General features: G+C 45.7%; 1 protein-coding gene and 1 long non-coding RNA gene across 2 annotated transcripts in view; one reads left to right on the top strand and one right to left on the bottom strand.

The window, feature by feature from the left end:
- The window catches only part of LOC135091783 (acetylcholine receptor subunit alpha-like 1), a 131,539-nt gene extending 121,344 nt beyond the window's left edge, over nt 1–10,195 (top strand). The window contains 12 exon segments of the mRNA XM_063989749.1: nt 1,691–1,871; nt 5,632–5,649; nt 5,651–5,680; nt 5,682–5,822; nt 5,824–5,925; nt 5,927–6,004; nt 6,006–6,101; nt 6,103–6,222; nt 6,224–6,388; nt 6,390–6,422; nt 6,424–6,507; nt 8,947–10,195. Of these exon segments, the coding sequence (XP_063845819.1) occupies nt 1,691–1,871; nt 5,632–5,649; nt 5,651–5,680; nt 5,682–5,822; nt 5,824–5,925; nt 5,927–6,004; nt 6,006–6,101; nt 6,103–6,222; nt 6,224–6,388; nt 6,390–6,422; nt 6,424–6,507; nt 8,947–9,141 (1,243 nt within the window). The 3' untranslated portion in view covers nt 9,142–10,195.
- LOC135091784 (uncharacterized) lies at nt 9,892–11,708 on the bottom strand. Its single transcript, XR_010262643.1, has 2 exons — nt 10,194–11,708; nt 9,892–10,163 (listed from the first exon to the last, which is right to left on the bottom strand). It is a non-coding gene; the product is annotated as an uncharacterized LOC135091784 (long non-coding RNA).
- Nucleotides 11,709–12,769: the final 1,061 nt, after the last annotated feature.

The raw sequence follows: 12,769 nt of genomic DNA, 5'->3' as shown, positions 1-12,769 counted from the left end.
TCTCTCTCTCTCTCTCGTTATTCCTTAGCATCTTTTGTATATTCTCGTTTACCATTGAATATTCATCAATTTCTACTCTATCTATCCTCACAGACCATAACGTTTGATTCCCTCACCTTCGCAACACACCGCACCTGTCATTTACCTTACCAACACCTTAATTAAGCAGGTATTCGTATTAATGGCAAAAAAAATGGCTCGTTATCTATTTTTACCGTATTTTATCCTGTCTACCCTCTAAGTCCCTAAAGTTTGATTTCCACACCTTTGTAACACACACACCTGTCATACACTTCAATGCTACACCTTTAATTAAACAAGTTACAGATCACTTATTTTTGAAGGACTCATAGTTCGATTCCCACACCTGCGTAACACACCACACCTGTCATCTACCAAACCAATACGTGCTTAATTTACCACCAGGGTCTCTGCTGCCAATACCGCCATCGCCAGCCATACACGTCCCCCACTAGGACCTTAACCGCCCACTCGCCTGCCAATACCTCAAGGCAGTCCCCTCACTTGCCACTCAATACCCCGATACGTGTCCTACCTGTGGCGTCACCTGTGGTCTCACCTGTGGTCTCACCTGTGGTCTTACCTAGGAAGTCATGACAGTTCTTGCATCCCTTGCATTACGTTCTCCTCATTGCCTTGACCAAAATACTGCCTATCCTTATCGACGCGTTCCAGCCTTCTTTCTCCCTCTTTCTCTCTCTCTCGAAATATGTTCAGTCTTTCCTTGCCTTCTCGACCCTAACTGGCCCTCTTTCCCTCTAAAACACGACCTTATCTTCCTCTCCTCGCTGCCGATCCCTATCTTCCCCGTAACATATGGGTCTTTCCCTCAGGACTTACCCGTCAGCCTCCCTCCTTCCCTGACCACCTGATCGTCCCCAATACAAAATTTAACTACTTGCCTCCTCACCAATTTTTCACGTAACGTCCGCCTCCTTTTCCCCCTTCACCTGATCGGGCCTGCTCTACATTGCCAGCCTTTTCCACCTCCCTCTTTCACTTCAATGAGACTTGTACCTTCTCTGCTTTTCCGTTTGTGCCACGATACAAATTCATCTTCCTTCTACCTTCTCCATAACTGATCATCTTTCTCTCGTTCCCTTCTTTAAGATTTGAACACTTGAAAGTCTCACTGTTCCCTTCCCATCAACACTATACTTTCCACCTCGAGGTAAACGGATCTATCTTCTTCCTCTTCCATAATTGATCACCTTTGTCGTCTCCTTCCACATATACATAAATGAAAACCTAACCGTTCTTATTCTATCAATATCTAACCTAACCTAACCTAAGCTTCTCCACCAAGAGGCATTTACTTTTCTTCTTCCTCTTCAGTACCTGACCACCTCTCTCTCTCCCTTCTATAATAACCTTACTTTCCTTTCCACAACACGTAACCTAACCTTTCTTCCTCTTCTAAAACAGACTAATTCTCTCTCTCGTTCTCTTTCACAATATGTAAACGCCCAAGAACCTTATCTTCTATAACAAACTATCTCTTCCTCCTAAACACCTAACCAAACTTAACCTAACCTAATGTACTTCTTTCTCCCCTTCCCTTTCTATAATACCTAACCAAACCTAACCTAACTAAGCTTCACCAAGATACAGATTCAGTTTCCTTCATTCTATTCAGTGACCACCTCTCTCTCTCTCTCTCTCCCTGCAGTGCTGACGGTAACTACGAGGTGACCATCATGACCAAGGCCGTGCTGCACTACGACGGGCGGGTCACCTGGAAGCCCCCCGCCATCTATAAGTCCTCGTGTGAGATCGATGTTGAATTCTTTCCCTTCGATCAACAGACGTGCTTCATGAAATTTGGTTCCTGGACTTATGACGGGTACATGGTGAGTGTGTGTGTGTGTGTGTGTGTGTGTTACTTATGAGTGTTGGTGTTTTAAGAGCGTACTCTGTCTGAAACACTTCATCACACCTCCGCTGCTTTAAAAAAAATCTTCAGGTACGTGTTTTCAAGGTGTCTTTATAGTTCTAGTGACAATTCAACAAGGTTTCTGCCACATTAACTAGAGAAACAGCACATCACTACTTTAAGAAATCTTTAGGTAAAATTATACGGGTTTTCAAGGGTGTCTATAGTTCTAGCGACAATTCAACAAGATTTCTACCATATCAACAGGAGAAATACGGGTAATGTAGTGTAGACGTCACAGTGGTGTTGTAGTGTTGCACGTGGCTGGTGTGTTGCTGAGTAGTGGTAAAGCAAACAATAGCTTACGCAGACAGAATTTGACATTAATACCACAATTACAATACGAAGAAGTAAATTAACAATATTAAAAGGAGTTATAAAAATCATCAGAGGAATTATCAGTAACTCAACAAAATTAATGTTAAATGTAAAACAAATCAGCAAAAGAACAAGAACTTTACGATACTAACACGATATTTATAAGAGGACTCGGTGAGAGAATTAATACACGCTACGCCGAGTGAGAGCTAAGAATAACACGTTTAAAGGGGCTGGAAGAGAGCACATTTACTATTCATTGTAGCTCCAGTAAAGAGAGAAAGGATGGAGTGAGGAAGCGTCTAAAATAAAATAAAGGAAAGAGATACAGGTATGTTTCAACGAGTGACGACGTAAAGATGGATAAAAGGGATGGTGATATGTGTGTATAATTAAATGGTGACTTTACTGTATAATGAAAGATGGTGACAAAGACGAAAGATAAGAGTATGGTGAAGAATGGTAACGAGATAATTGTAGGATATTGAAGGATGATAGCAAAATTGAAAGACAGTAAAAGCAAAGAAAGCTGTAAGAGGATGAAGGTGCTTTAATGAACGATGGTGATAACAAAACCATGTTTGAGGAAAGAAACATGATAACAGTATGATGAAGGCTGGTCACAAAGCTTATATAACTATGATGGAGAATAATATGAAAAAAAAAGTATAATGAATGACAACGAACCTCAAAGATAACAGGATGACAGATAATGACAAGATGATAAATATATAATGAAAACAGACCAACAATAACAAAAAACGTATATGAAAAATGGTAAGATTAAACTGTAAAAGAAACTGATAACAAAGAAAACTGAACAAAACAACACCAAAACAACAAAACCAAACCAGCCAATCACCACCAAGACACACAGCACAAACATACACACACGTGCTGTCATATATATGCACATGTGTAATCTTAAACAAACCTGCCACGCACCAGGGAGGAGAGGACTGAGTAGGCCTAAGCTGAGTAAACATAGGATGCAATTAATTTCCTTCTATCTGTGCGTATGAGAGTATGACACCACCACCACCACCACCACCACCACCACTAACACCTGACGAAGATAAATGAAGATGCTGCAGGTATACTTACCCCCATTATAGGAAGCGCCCACCTCCTCCCCCTCTCCCTCCTCCCTCTCCCTCTCTCTCTCTCTCTCTCTCTCTCTCTCTCTCTCTCTCATACACACAGACACACACAACAGAAGGAGGGGTTAGATAACAGCCCTTAATTTCCGACATGTTTCCGCTAGCTAGAGTTGGTGAATGCCCGGGTCACACACACACACACACACACACACACACACACACACACACACACACACACACACATATCTCCAGGATGGCTATCTGATGCAAGCCCACCTCCCCTCCTTCGTTTTCTTCACCCAACAAGAAAATCAAGGTGGAAGAGGAAGAAGGGAGAAAGGAGAAGGGAGACATAGGGAGAGGAGGGAGAGAGGGGAACATTTTCAATAGATTACTCTCCCTTTCAAGAATCTAGTAACCTCCCCTACTCCTCCCCCTGCCTCTGTTTCTCCTCCTCCTGTCTCTCTCCCTCCTTCCCCTCCCCCTCTTCCTCCCAGCATTGTCAGGAAAATGGGTCTCTTTCCACGCTCTTTGTGTTTTCGTTCAATGACAGTGTTCAGGACAAGACGACGCCACGTGTGACAAAGCTCCCTTTCCACTCTCCTACGTGATGCTCAGTCTCTTCTTTTTCTCCCTTGTTTTCCTTCCTTTCATCCCTTTCCTTGTTAATCCTTCTGTTCACCCCTATTCCTTTTTTCTCCTACTTTTCATCTCTTTCCTTCTTACTCTTTTCTTCTTCTGCTTCTCATCTCTTTCCTTGTCATCCTTTTTTCCTTCTTCTCTCTTTTCTTTGTTTTAGGGTTTATTACTTAGTTTATTCTAACCTTCTTCTCTTCTCTTATTGTATCTTCTAACTACATGTAATCAATTTTTTTTATTTCTTAAGTTCTTATAACTTTTTAAATGTGAATGATGATAAAATTCATTCCCTCAACTTGTCACTTCAATCTCTATTATTTTTTTTTTTCCTAACATTTTTGCTCTCTTCCACTTCCCTCCATCCTCTCATCTTCCCTCCTTCTCTCCATTCCTCCATCTTCTCTCGTTTTTTCCTCCTCTATTATCTCTCTCGTCATCCAATCTTCCGCCTCTCCTCTATATCTCTATTCTCTCTCTCCTTTCCTCCTCATTCTCTCCCTCATCACTACCCACGCCTCTCTCTCTCTCTCTCTCTCTCTCTCTCTCTCTCTATCTCTCTCTCTCTCTCTCTCTCTCTCTCTCTCTCTCTGCGACTTAATTTCACAGCAGCTATTAAGCATAACTAACTAAAAATACCATTAAAATAATCATACTGGAAACATCACCAATAATTCAGGAGTCACCCATGAACTAAAGAAAACGATTTGTATACTTCAGATCACGTTACGCCTTACTATGGAAAATTAGGAAACTTTTCTCATTTTCCTCTACGGGCGGAGGGGGAAAAAATAGGAGAGGCGATGAAGTAGGGAGGGGGGAAAAAAGGAGAGATAAGGAAAATGGAGTGATTGGGAGGACTTGAGAAAACTAATGTTACTCTGCCACTGTCTTTTTATCTCTCTTTTATCTCTTGTTTCGTGGGGATGTTTCTTTTTTTTTCCTCATGCTCCATTTTCCCTTGCTTTCCCTCACTTTCTTCCATCCTCACCACTTCTGTCTTTCCTCTGTTTTCTTTTTTACTTTCCTTCTCCTTTCCTCATCCTTTCTTTCCCTCCAGCTCTCTCTCAATATTTTTCCCTTGTTTTCCTGTCCTTTTCTTCTTTTCCTTCCCTTCCTTTCCTCCATTTCAACTGTTTTCTCTTCCGTCCTCATTCTTTTTCCTGTTTTTCTTTTCCTTTCCTTCTATTTTCCCTTTTTTCCCTTTCTTTTCCTCATATTCGTCCATCTAACCATCTCTTCTTCCTTCTTACCTTCAGCTCTCTCAATATATCATTCTCTTCCTATTCCTCCTTTCCTTTCTTTCCTTTCGTCTTTTCTTCCCTCCAGCTCCATCTCATTTTTCCCCAACCCCCAATTCTCTCAATATCCTCTCGTATTTTCCCTTCCCGAATTCGTGTAAAGTTCCACCCTATTAGGTCAAGTCTCTCTCTCTCTCTCTCTCTCTCTCTCTCTCTCTCGTCTCTCTCTCTCTCTCTCTCTCTCTCTCTCTCTCTCTCTCTCTCTCTCTCTCTCTCTCTCTAAGTACAGCTTCCTCTATCTATCCTCTTAGCTCCCCCCTAACGTCCACATACACACACACACACACACACACAGTATTAACGTGGCTGCCTTCCCCTACAGGTGGATCTGCAGCACCTCCAACCAGCAGCGGGGCAGCAACCTGGTGGACCCCTGGCATCGACCTTAATGACTACTACATCTCCGTGGAGTGGGACATCCTGAAGGTGCCCGCCCTCAGGAACGAGCGCTTCTACCCGTGCTGTCAAGAGCCCTACCCTGACATCTATTTCAACATCACCATGAGGCGCAAGAACGCTCTTCTACACAGTGAACCTCATCATCCCCTGTGTGGGCATTTCCTTCCTCTCCGTGCTGGTCTTCTACCTGCCATCAGACTCCGGGGAGAAGGTGTCCCCTCTGTATCTCCATCCTGCTCTCCCTCACCGTGTTCTTCCTCCTGCTGGCGGAGATTATCCCCCCCACCTCCCTCGCCCGTGCCGCTGCTGGGGAAGTACCTGCTCTTCACCATGATCCTCGTCACGCTCTCCGTCATGGTCACCATCGGAGTGCTCAACGTCAACTTCCGGTCCCCCCTCCACGCACAAAATGGCTCCCTGGGTGCGCAAGGTGTTCATTGACCTCCTGCCCAAGTTCCTGTGGGTGGAGCGGCCCAGCAAGGAGGACGAGGGCCCCGACGAGGTGACGGCGGGCGGGCGACACGTCCTTCACGCCCTCCAGCGACGGGTTTGACAAGTTCCCCTTCGATGACCACCCGTACGACATCCCGGCCATCCCGCCGTCGCCCTACGACCGAGACAGGTACGGGGACGACCACCTGCCGCTGCCCGCCCCTGAGTGCCACGCCCAGGTGCACGCCCCCAGAGGCCGCCTTCGTGCAGGAGCTGGACGACCCCGCGGCCCTACAACGACCACCGCACCCACAGGAGTATTGAGTACATAGCGCAGCACATGAGAAACGTGGACTCCTTCTCAGAGGTACGACTCTCTCTCTCTCTCTCTCTCTCTCTCTCTCTCTCTCTCTCTCTCTCTCTCTCTCTCTCTCTCTCTCTCTCTCTCTCTCTCTCTCTCTCTCTCAATATCGTACCTAATAAGACAAATCGCCCTATCAGTCTGCCTCCTGACGCTCCACAATGCAGGCAACGCATCTCTTATTCCACCTGACCGATTCCTACGTCTTATGTTTGATGAATATTCCACACCTGCCTGCCTTCCCTCCCTCCCTACCCTCCTTCCACACCTGTGCCACACCTGAACTGCTACTGCTACGTGTTTCTGCCTCTATATGGTTCTGTGCCTGTGTGTATGTGTGTGTGTTTGTCGCTTACTGTAAAATGTACGCTGTTTGATTCCCTGTTTAGTAAGAGTGATGCGTGACAGCTCAGTGACGCTAATGAAAAGCAAACAGCGGGGTGCACATGTGTAGGGGAGGGAAAAAAAGAAAAGGGGGAAAAGTACAAGAGAAAGTCAACACAAATTATACAACCACAGGCACACGTCCAGGCGTCACTATATGTAAATACACAATACGACACTATAAATACAATGTTATATCACAGAATTACCCATAATACACCACGCCACACCACAATCTTACACAACAATTTTAGTGAGGGAGTGAAATCAAAACACTTCAAGAAATACCCAACCTACATTAAACCATACGGGAAACAGCACATTAAATTTAACACTAATACACATCAAGACGACAAACCAATGTGAAAAAATAAAAAAAAGTGAGGGAAAAAAGAAAAAGACTAATTTCACGTCACAAAAAAAAAAAAAAAAAAAAAACGGGGAAAAAAGTGAATTAACAAGAACAACAGAGTCATAAGGCGCCCACACACACCCAAACACACACACCCGCCATACAGCACCAAAAAACACACACATTCAATCGCAAGCAGGGACAAGTAGAGTGAAGGGAAGGCAACCAAAGGGGAGTGAGGGAATGCAATATGAGGTACGTGTCCCCGCCTCCCCTCGCCCTCTGTCCTGCCCCGGGGGAACAGCTGAGGCACTGGGGAAGGAGAGAGGGGCCAGATTTCCCCCGGGTCTGTAATAGGGCCTGTGTCTGGCTATTTTTTTGCTGACCTCCAGTGCCTTGTGTGTGTGTGTGTGTGTGTGTGTGTGTGTGTGTGTGTGTGTGTGGATGTCTGTCTCCCTCTCCCTCTCTCTCTCTCTCTCTCTCTCTCTCTCTCTCTCCTCTCTCTCTCTCTCTCGCCCATCGTCGGAAACTTTGCTCGTTTGTATATAAATAAGTGTATTACATCTTCCTCCAAGCTTCCCTTCAGACCATGGCCTATTTTGGGACTTCAAAGAAAACGGAGCCATACATGTTAGCGCCTCACTACTACTATTACTACTACTACTACTACTACTACTACTACTACTACTACTACTACTATATAACTGTCCTTTCATTAAACTCATACATTATTAAACGCTATAACTAAACAATATCACCAACAACGACAACAACAAGTATTACAACTACTACTACAATTACCACTACCAAAATTACCACAAACCAATCTATAATAACAAGATTATCGACCTTCCCATCACGTCTAGCTTCCCAATTTTCGTCTCACAAAAGGTAAAATCAGCTCCTAGGCCTCCAAACAGCCTATTACCTGGTACCTTAGGCCTACTGCGACTCAAATAATGTACCTCGAGATTGTTTCATGGTTATTCACCCCACGCATTCCATTCACCCCCAGATCCGTTTCATTTTTTTTCATCTACTCTTTCACTACTTATATCGCCTGTTCTTCTATCATTTCTTTGTCTTGTTTCTATTTTCCTTCATTTTTTTCTCTTAATATCGTCTCTTATTTGCACCTCTTTTCCTCCTAATTCATTCCAGTCTCTTCATCGCCCATTCTTTCACTATGTCGCCTGTTCTTCCATCATTCCTTACGTCTTCTTTATTTTTCTTCATTTTCCTCTTAATGTCGTCCTTCTTTATCTCCTCCTCTTCCTCTTCCTCCTGTCAATTTCCTCCAACACTTGTCTCCCATCAGCTGCATCCCGTTCGTCTCCTGCTCACTCAAATCTTCCTCTCACTTCTTCCCTCCTCTCCTGTCAATCTATTTCTTCCTCAATCTCTCAATCTCCCTTTTATTTTCTCCGGTAAGATTCGCCAGTTGTCTTACTTATGTTACGTTTTCCACTGATATTTCCTCTTTCCGTCAGTCTATCTCTTCTCAATCTCTTAACTTTCTTTTCATTTCCTATTTCCCAGTCAATAAGTCGTCTGCTGTTTTCTTATCCTGTTATTTCCACAGTTTTTTTTTAGTCTACAGGTCGTTCCTCTTTATATCAGTCTTCCTTTACCCTTGAGTCGCTCGCTATCTTATACTCTTCATCTCTTTGACTAAAGCTACAGCGGCTCCCCTCCTCCTCCTCCCGCAGATCGAGGACGACTGGCGGTACGTGGCTATGGTGCTGGATCGCCTCTTCCTGTGGATCTTCATGGTGGCGTGCGTTCTGGGGACCTGTGGCATTATCTTCCGGGCGCCCTCCCTCTACGACACTACCCTACCTATCGACATCCAGCTGTCCAAGGTGGCTCAGCGGCGCAAGGACATCATGGGCCCAGAGGAATAATGGCTAGCTGTTGTAGTTCTTGTATCAGCGTTGTTTTTTGTACCGCCATCCGGGAAGACGTTTCTGACAGGCAGTTTCGTGAAGACGTTTCGTGAATGATGATGATGATGATGGTTATGATGTGTGGTGCTTGAGCGATCATTGTGTCGGTGATGGTTCATTAAGTACAACAAACTCGTGGGGAGAAAATAATTTAAAAAAATGATAAACACTTGAACCAAGACGTAAAGGAATACATAGACAGTCTTAGCAACACTCAACAGTCACTTGGTCTGCATTTAAGACAGACAAGTTTGGAGGGTTCCGATGCGCGCGGCGTGTGGTGCCCGCGATACAAGACTAGCGAAGTGTTAATTGTTGTCACAGGTGTCCAATGCAGGTGAACGTGTTGGCGTGAACGTTACGCGCGTGTGCCGGTGTGTGTCTGGCCGCGCGTGACGGCAGGCGCGGCGCAGGCTGGAGTGCGCGCCGACAAGTGGAGTAAAGGGGAAATATAATGCTCAAAATCTCGAACAAAACATATTAGCTGCTAGAGTTTACGTTCAGCATTTATTTTTGTATGTTACGTAGATGATGTGGTTCACTTGTTTAAGCCGCCAGCGCCGCCATCTTGGCCTGAGAGGGGCGAGGTGTGTGCGTGTCTGCAAGGCTTCTTCTTCCTCTTCCTCTTCTTCTCTTCTTCCTTCCCTTGCATCTCTTGGTATCGAGGCGCTAATCTTAAGTTCAGGTGAGTCGTTTAAGGTGACGATATTCTCTCTCTCTCTCTCTCTCTCTCTCTCTCTCTCTCTCTCTCTCTCTCTCTCTCTCTCTCTCTCTCTCTCTCTCTCTCTCTCTCTCTTGTGTTACAGTTTTTTCCCTCGCAGGAGAGTAGCGTATAATATTCCAAAAAGCATGAGACGCTTCGAGTAACGGTAATTCATTAATACATACATACATACATAGCTGGTTCTGAAATACAGGGAGTAAATAGTCCATGTCCTCCTTTGTTTACTCCGACGCCCGCCATCTCCTCCTCGGCTTCCCTACACACACACACACACACACACACACACACACACACACACACACACACACACACACATACACACAGTCACCAGCAGCGCCGCCGTCAGGAGCTGCCGGGGGAGGCTGCCGCGGCTCGGCAACACTCCCTTCAGTACAATGTCGGCCTGGCGGTGGTCACCCTCGCCTCGCCGCAGCCGCTTCCCGTTCCCCGTAGAGGCTGAGGGGCGCCTGCTGCGTCCCTGCCTCCGCCCCCTACTGCCCCGCTGCTGTTGCTACTGCTGATACTACTGCTGCCGCTGCGCTACTACTGCTGCTGCTGCTTCTCTAGCTGTGTGAGGGGGACGAGACCCGCCGAGGCGCCACGCGTTCTGAGCCGCGGCGGGGAAAGGGGCGGCTAAGTCCCCTCCCTGAGTCCTCACTTGCCCTGGCAGCTCCTCTGAGGAGGCGGCTGGTTCACAAAGCCTAACCTAACTCACTAGTCAGACAGGCAGTGTGGTGACCCGCTATCACGGTAACCAGTCAGTCAGTTTGGTGATCCGCTACACGGTAATTCAGTAACACCACACACTGGCGAGTATTCTTAAACGTTTCCTCATCTGCTCTCAGCTACTCTCAACAGGACCCAGTGGAAGGTGTTCAGGAGTACTTTTGTGACTACTGATAGTCTAACAGTGACCCTCTCAGTTTTAAACAGATTTTGAGTTATTCTGGAATCTAGTAACATTAATGATAGTTAAAATCGTGACCCTCTCAATTACTTTCAATAGGTTGTAGTTTGAGTTATTCAAAAGTGTGTCCATGACTCTAGTAATAGTTTAACAGTGACCCAACACCACCAATAGGGAAAACAGAATCTTAGTAATCACCCCACGTGCCCTTTGAAAACGAGAGAACAAGGCGTTTAAGAATACAAGCCACTCCCATCACCAACACTCCAGTAACAGCACACGTCCCTCTCCCCTGATCCCATTAAAGCAAGTACTATTTTTGTAGGCATTCGAGACATCTTGCAAACCTATGTAGTTACTAATCACTTGTCTACACCTGACCCCAGCACACAGCGAGGCCACGAGCGTGTGAATGTATGTCAAGGGCGGTGAATTTGAAGAGGGTACAAATGTAGAAAAAAAAAAAACTATGAAAATGAGAAGAAAAAAAAAGTATATAAATGATTGATCTATTTTACATTTTAAGCAGACGCGAATGATCCTCTACGGCGCAGTTGTTGTTGTTGTAGTTGTTGCTCCAGTTGTTGCCTCCTGTCTATCTCAATTTCTGTCATGTTGTTTAATCATTTTCCACCGTCGAGTTCCTGCGTGCGTGTGCGTGCATGTGCGTGTGTGCGTGTGTGCGTGCGTGCCTAGAGGTTTTCTAAAACGCTCATGTACACAAAATAATGCTTTCCTTTTCGTTAATTTTCTAGCTTTGTCTAGTTTCTCAGAACAATATAAATCTCAAGCATAATAATGATAATAATGTACAGACGTGTTGTGTGGACAGAGGAGGAGGAGGAGAAGGAGGAGGAGGAGGAGGAGGAGGAGGAGGAGGAGGAGGAGGAGGAGGAGGAGGAGGAGGAGGAGGAGGAGGAGGAGAGAGAGAGGAGGAGGAGGAGGAGGAGGAAAGATGGAGTAGTAGGAGGAGGAGGAAGAAGAGGAGGAGATGGTTAGAAGGAGGAAGAAGAAAAAACTGAATAGATAATATTACACGAAGAAAAATATAAGTAATAAAAGGTGGAGGAGGAGGAAAAATGTGGAGGAAGAAAAAACAAACGGTAGATGAAAAATGTAAAGACAATAGTGCAGAAATAGGAGGAGGAGGAGGAGGAGGAGGAGTGTAAAGATGGCAGAGGTGTAGCGTCAGCCTCCCATGATGCCCTGTTGCTCACTCACACAAGGTTTGCTCTGTAAATACGTGTATAAAGACAAGAAAAAAAATAACATAGATATATATTACAAGAGTTGAAGTGTTGTTTATAGTTTTCAGTGTTTGTACATAGACCTCCCATAACTTATCATGTCTCTCTCTCTCCCGGGGGCCGAGCCACGGGGAGAAGGCAGCTATATCCGGCTTGTGTAGCAGCCCGGCGCACCACCATCACCTGTCACCCCTGTCACGCCCCTGTCACGCCCCCTGTCACGCCCTTCACCTCCCTCCGGTATATTTTTCACGCCATAGCTACGGTAGAGTCATGAAGCTTGCGAGACGTAGCCTAGAGACGTGGCTTAGTCAAGTGCAAAGTTCTCCCTCGTATCTCCTCCGGCCGCTGTACCTCGGGCCGCTCCTCTACTGGTAAGGTGGGCAAGGTGATGGATTTCTCCCTGAGGCGGCTCCCCTCCCCCTCCCCGCTGGCTGGGCTCCCGAACCTCGGTGTTTTATACTGCAAGTTTTATACACAACGAACAACCAGGTGAAAAAAAGCTGAGCCACGTCCCTCCGTCTGCGGAAAGTGAAGGTGAACAAGAAGCGTGACGAAAATGGGTGGTTAAACGTGAAGGTTCGTGACCCGCGCGAGGATATCCAGTGCTTGTCTGACCCGTGACGCAAACGCTTGTGGCAGCCGTGTTTCCCTGTCTAAATTACCGTGACCATGTTGGCAAACCCGTGCGTTGAGTTACTGTTGGTT

Source organism: Scylla paramamosain, chromosome 38 (assembly GCF_035594125.1).
Source record: "Scylla paramamosain isolate STU-SP2022 chromosome 38, ASM3559412v1, whole genome shotgun sequence".
Lineage (NCBI taxonomy): Eukaryota > Metazoa > Arthropoda > Malacostraca > Decapoda > Portunidae > Scylla > Scylla paramamosain.
This window is presented reverse-complemented; position numbering and strand designations above follow the sequence as displayed.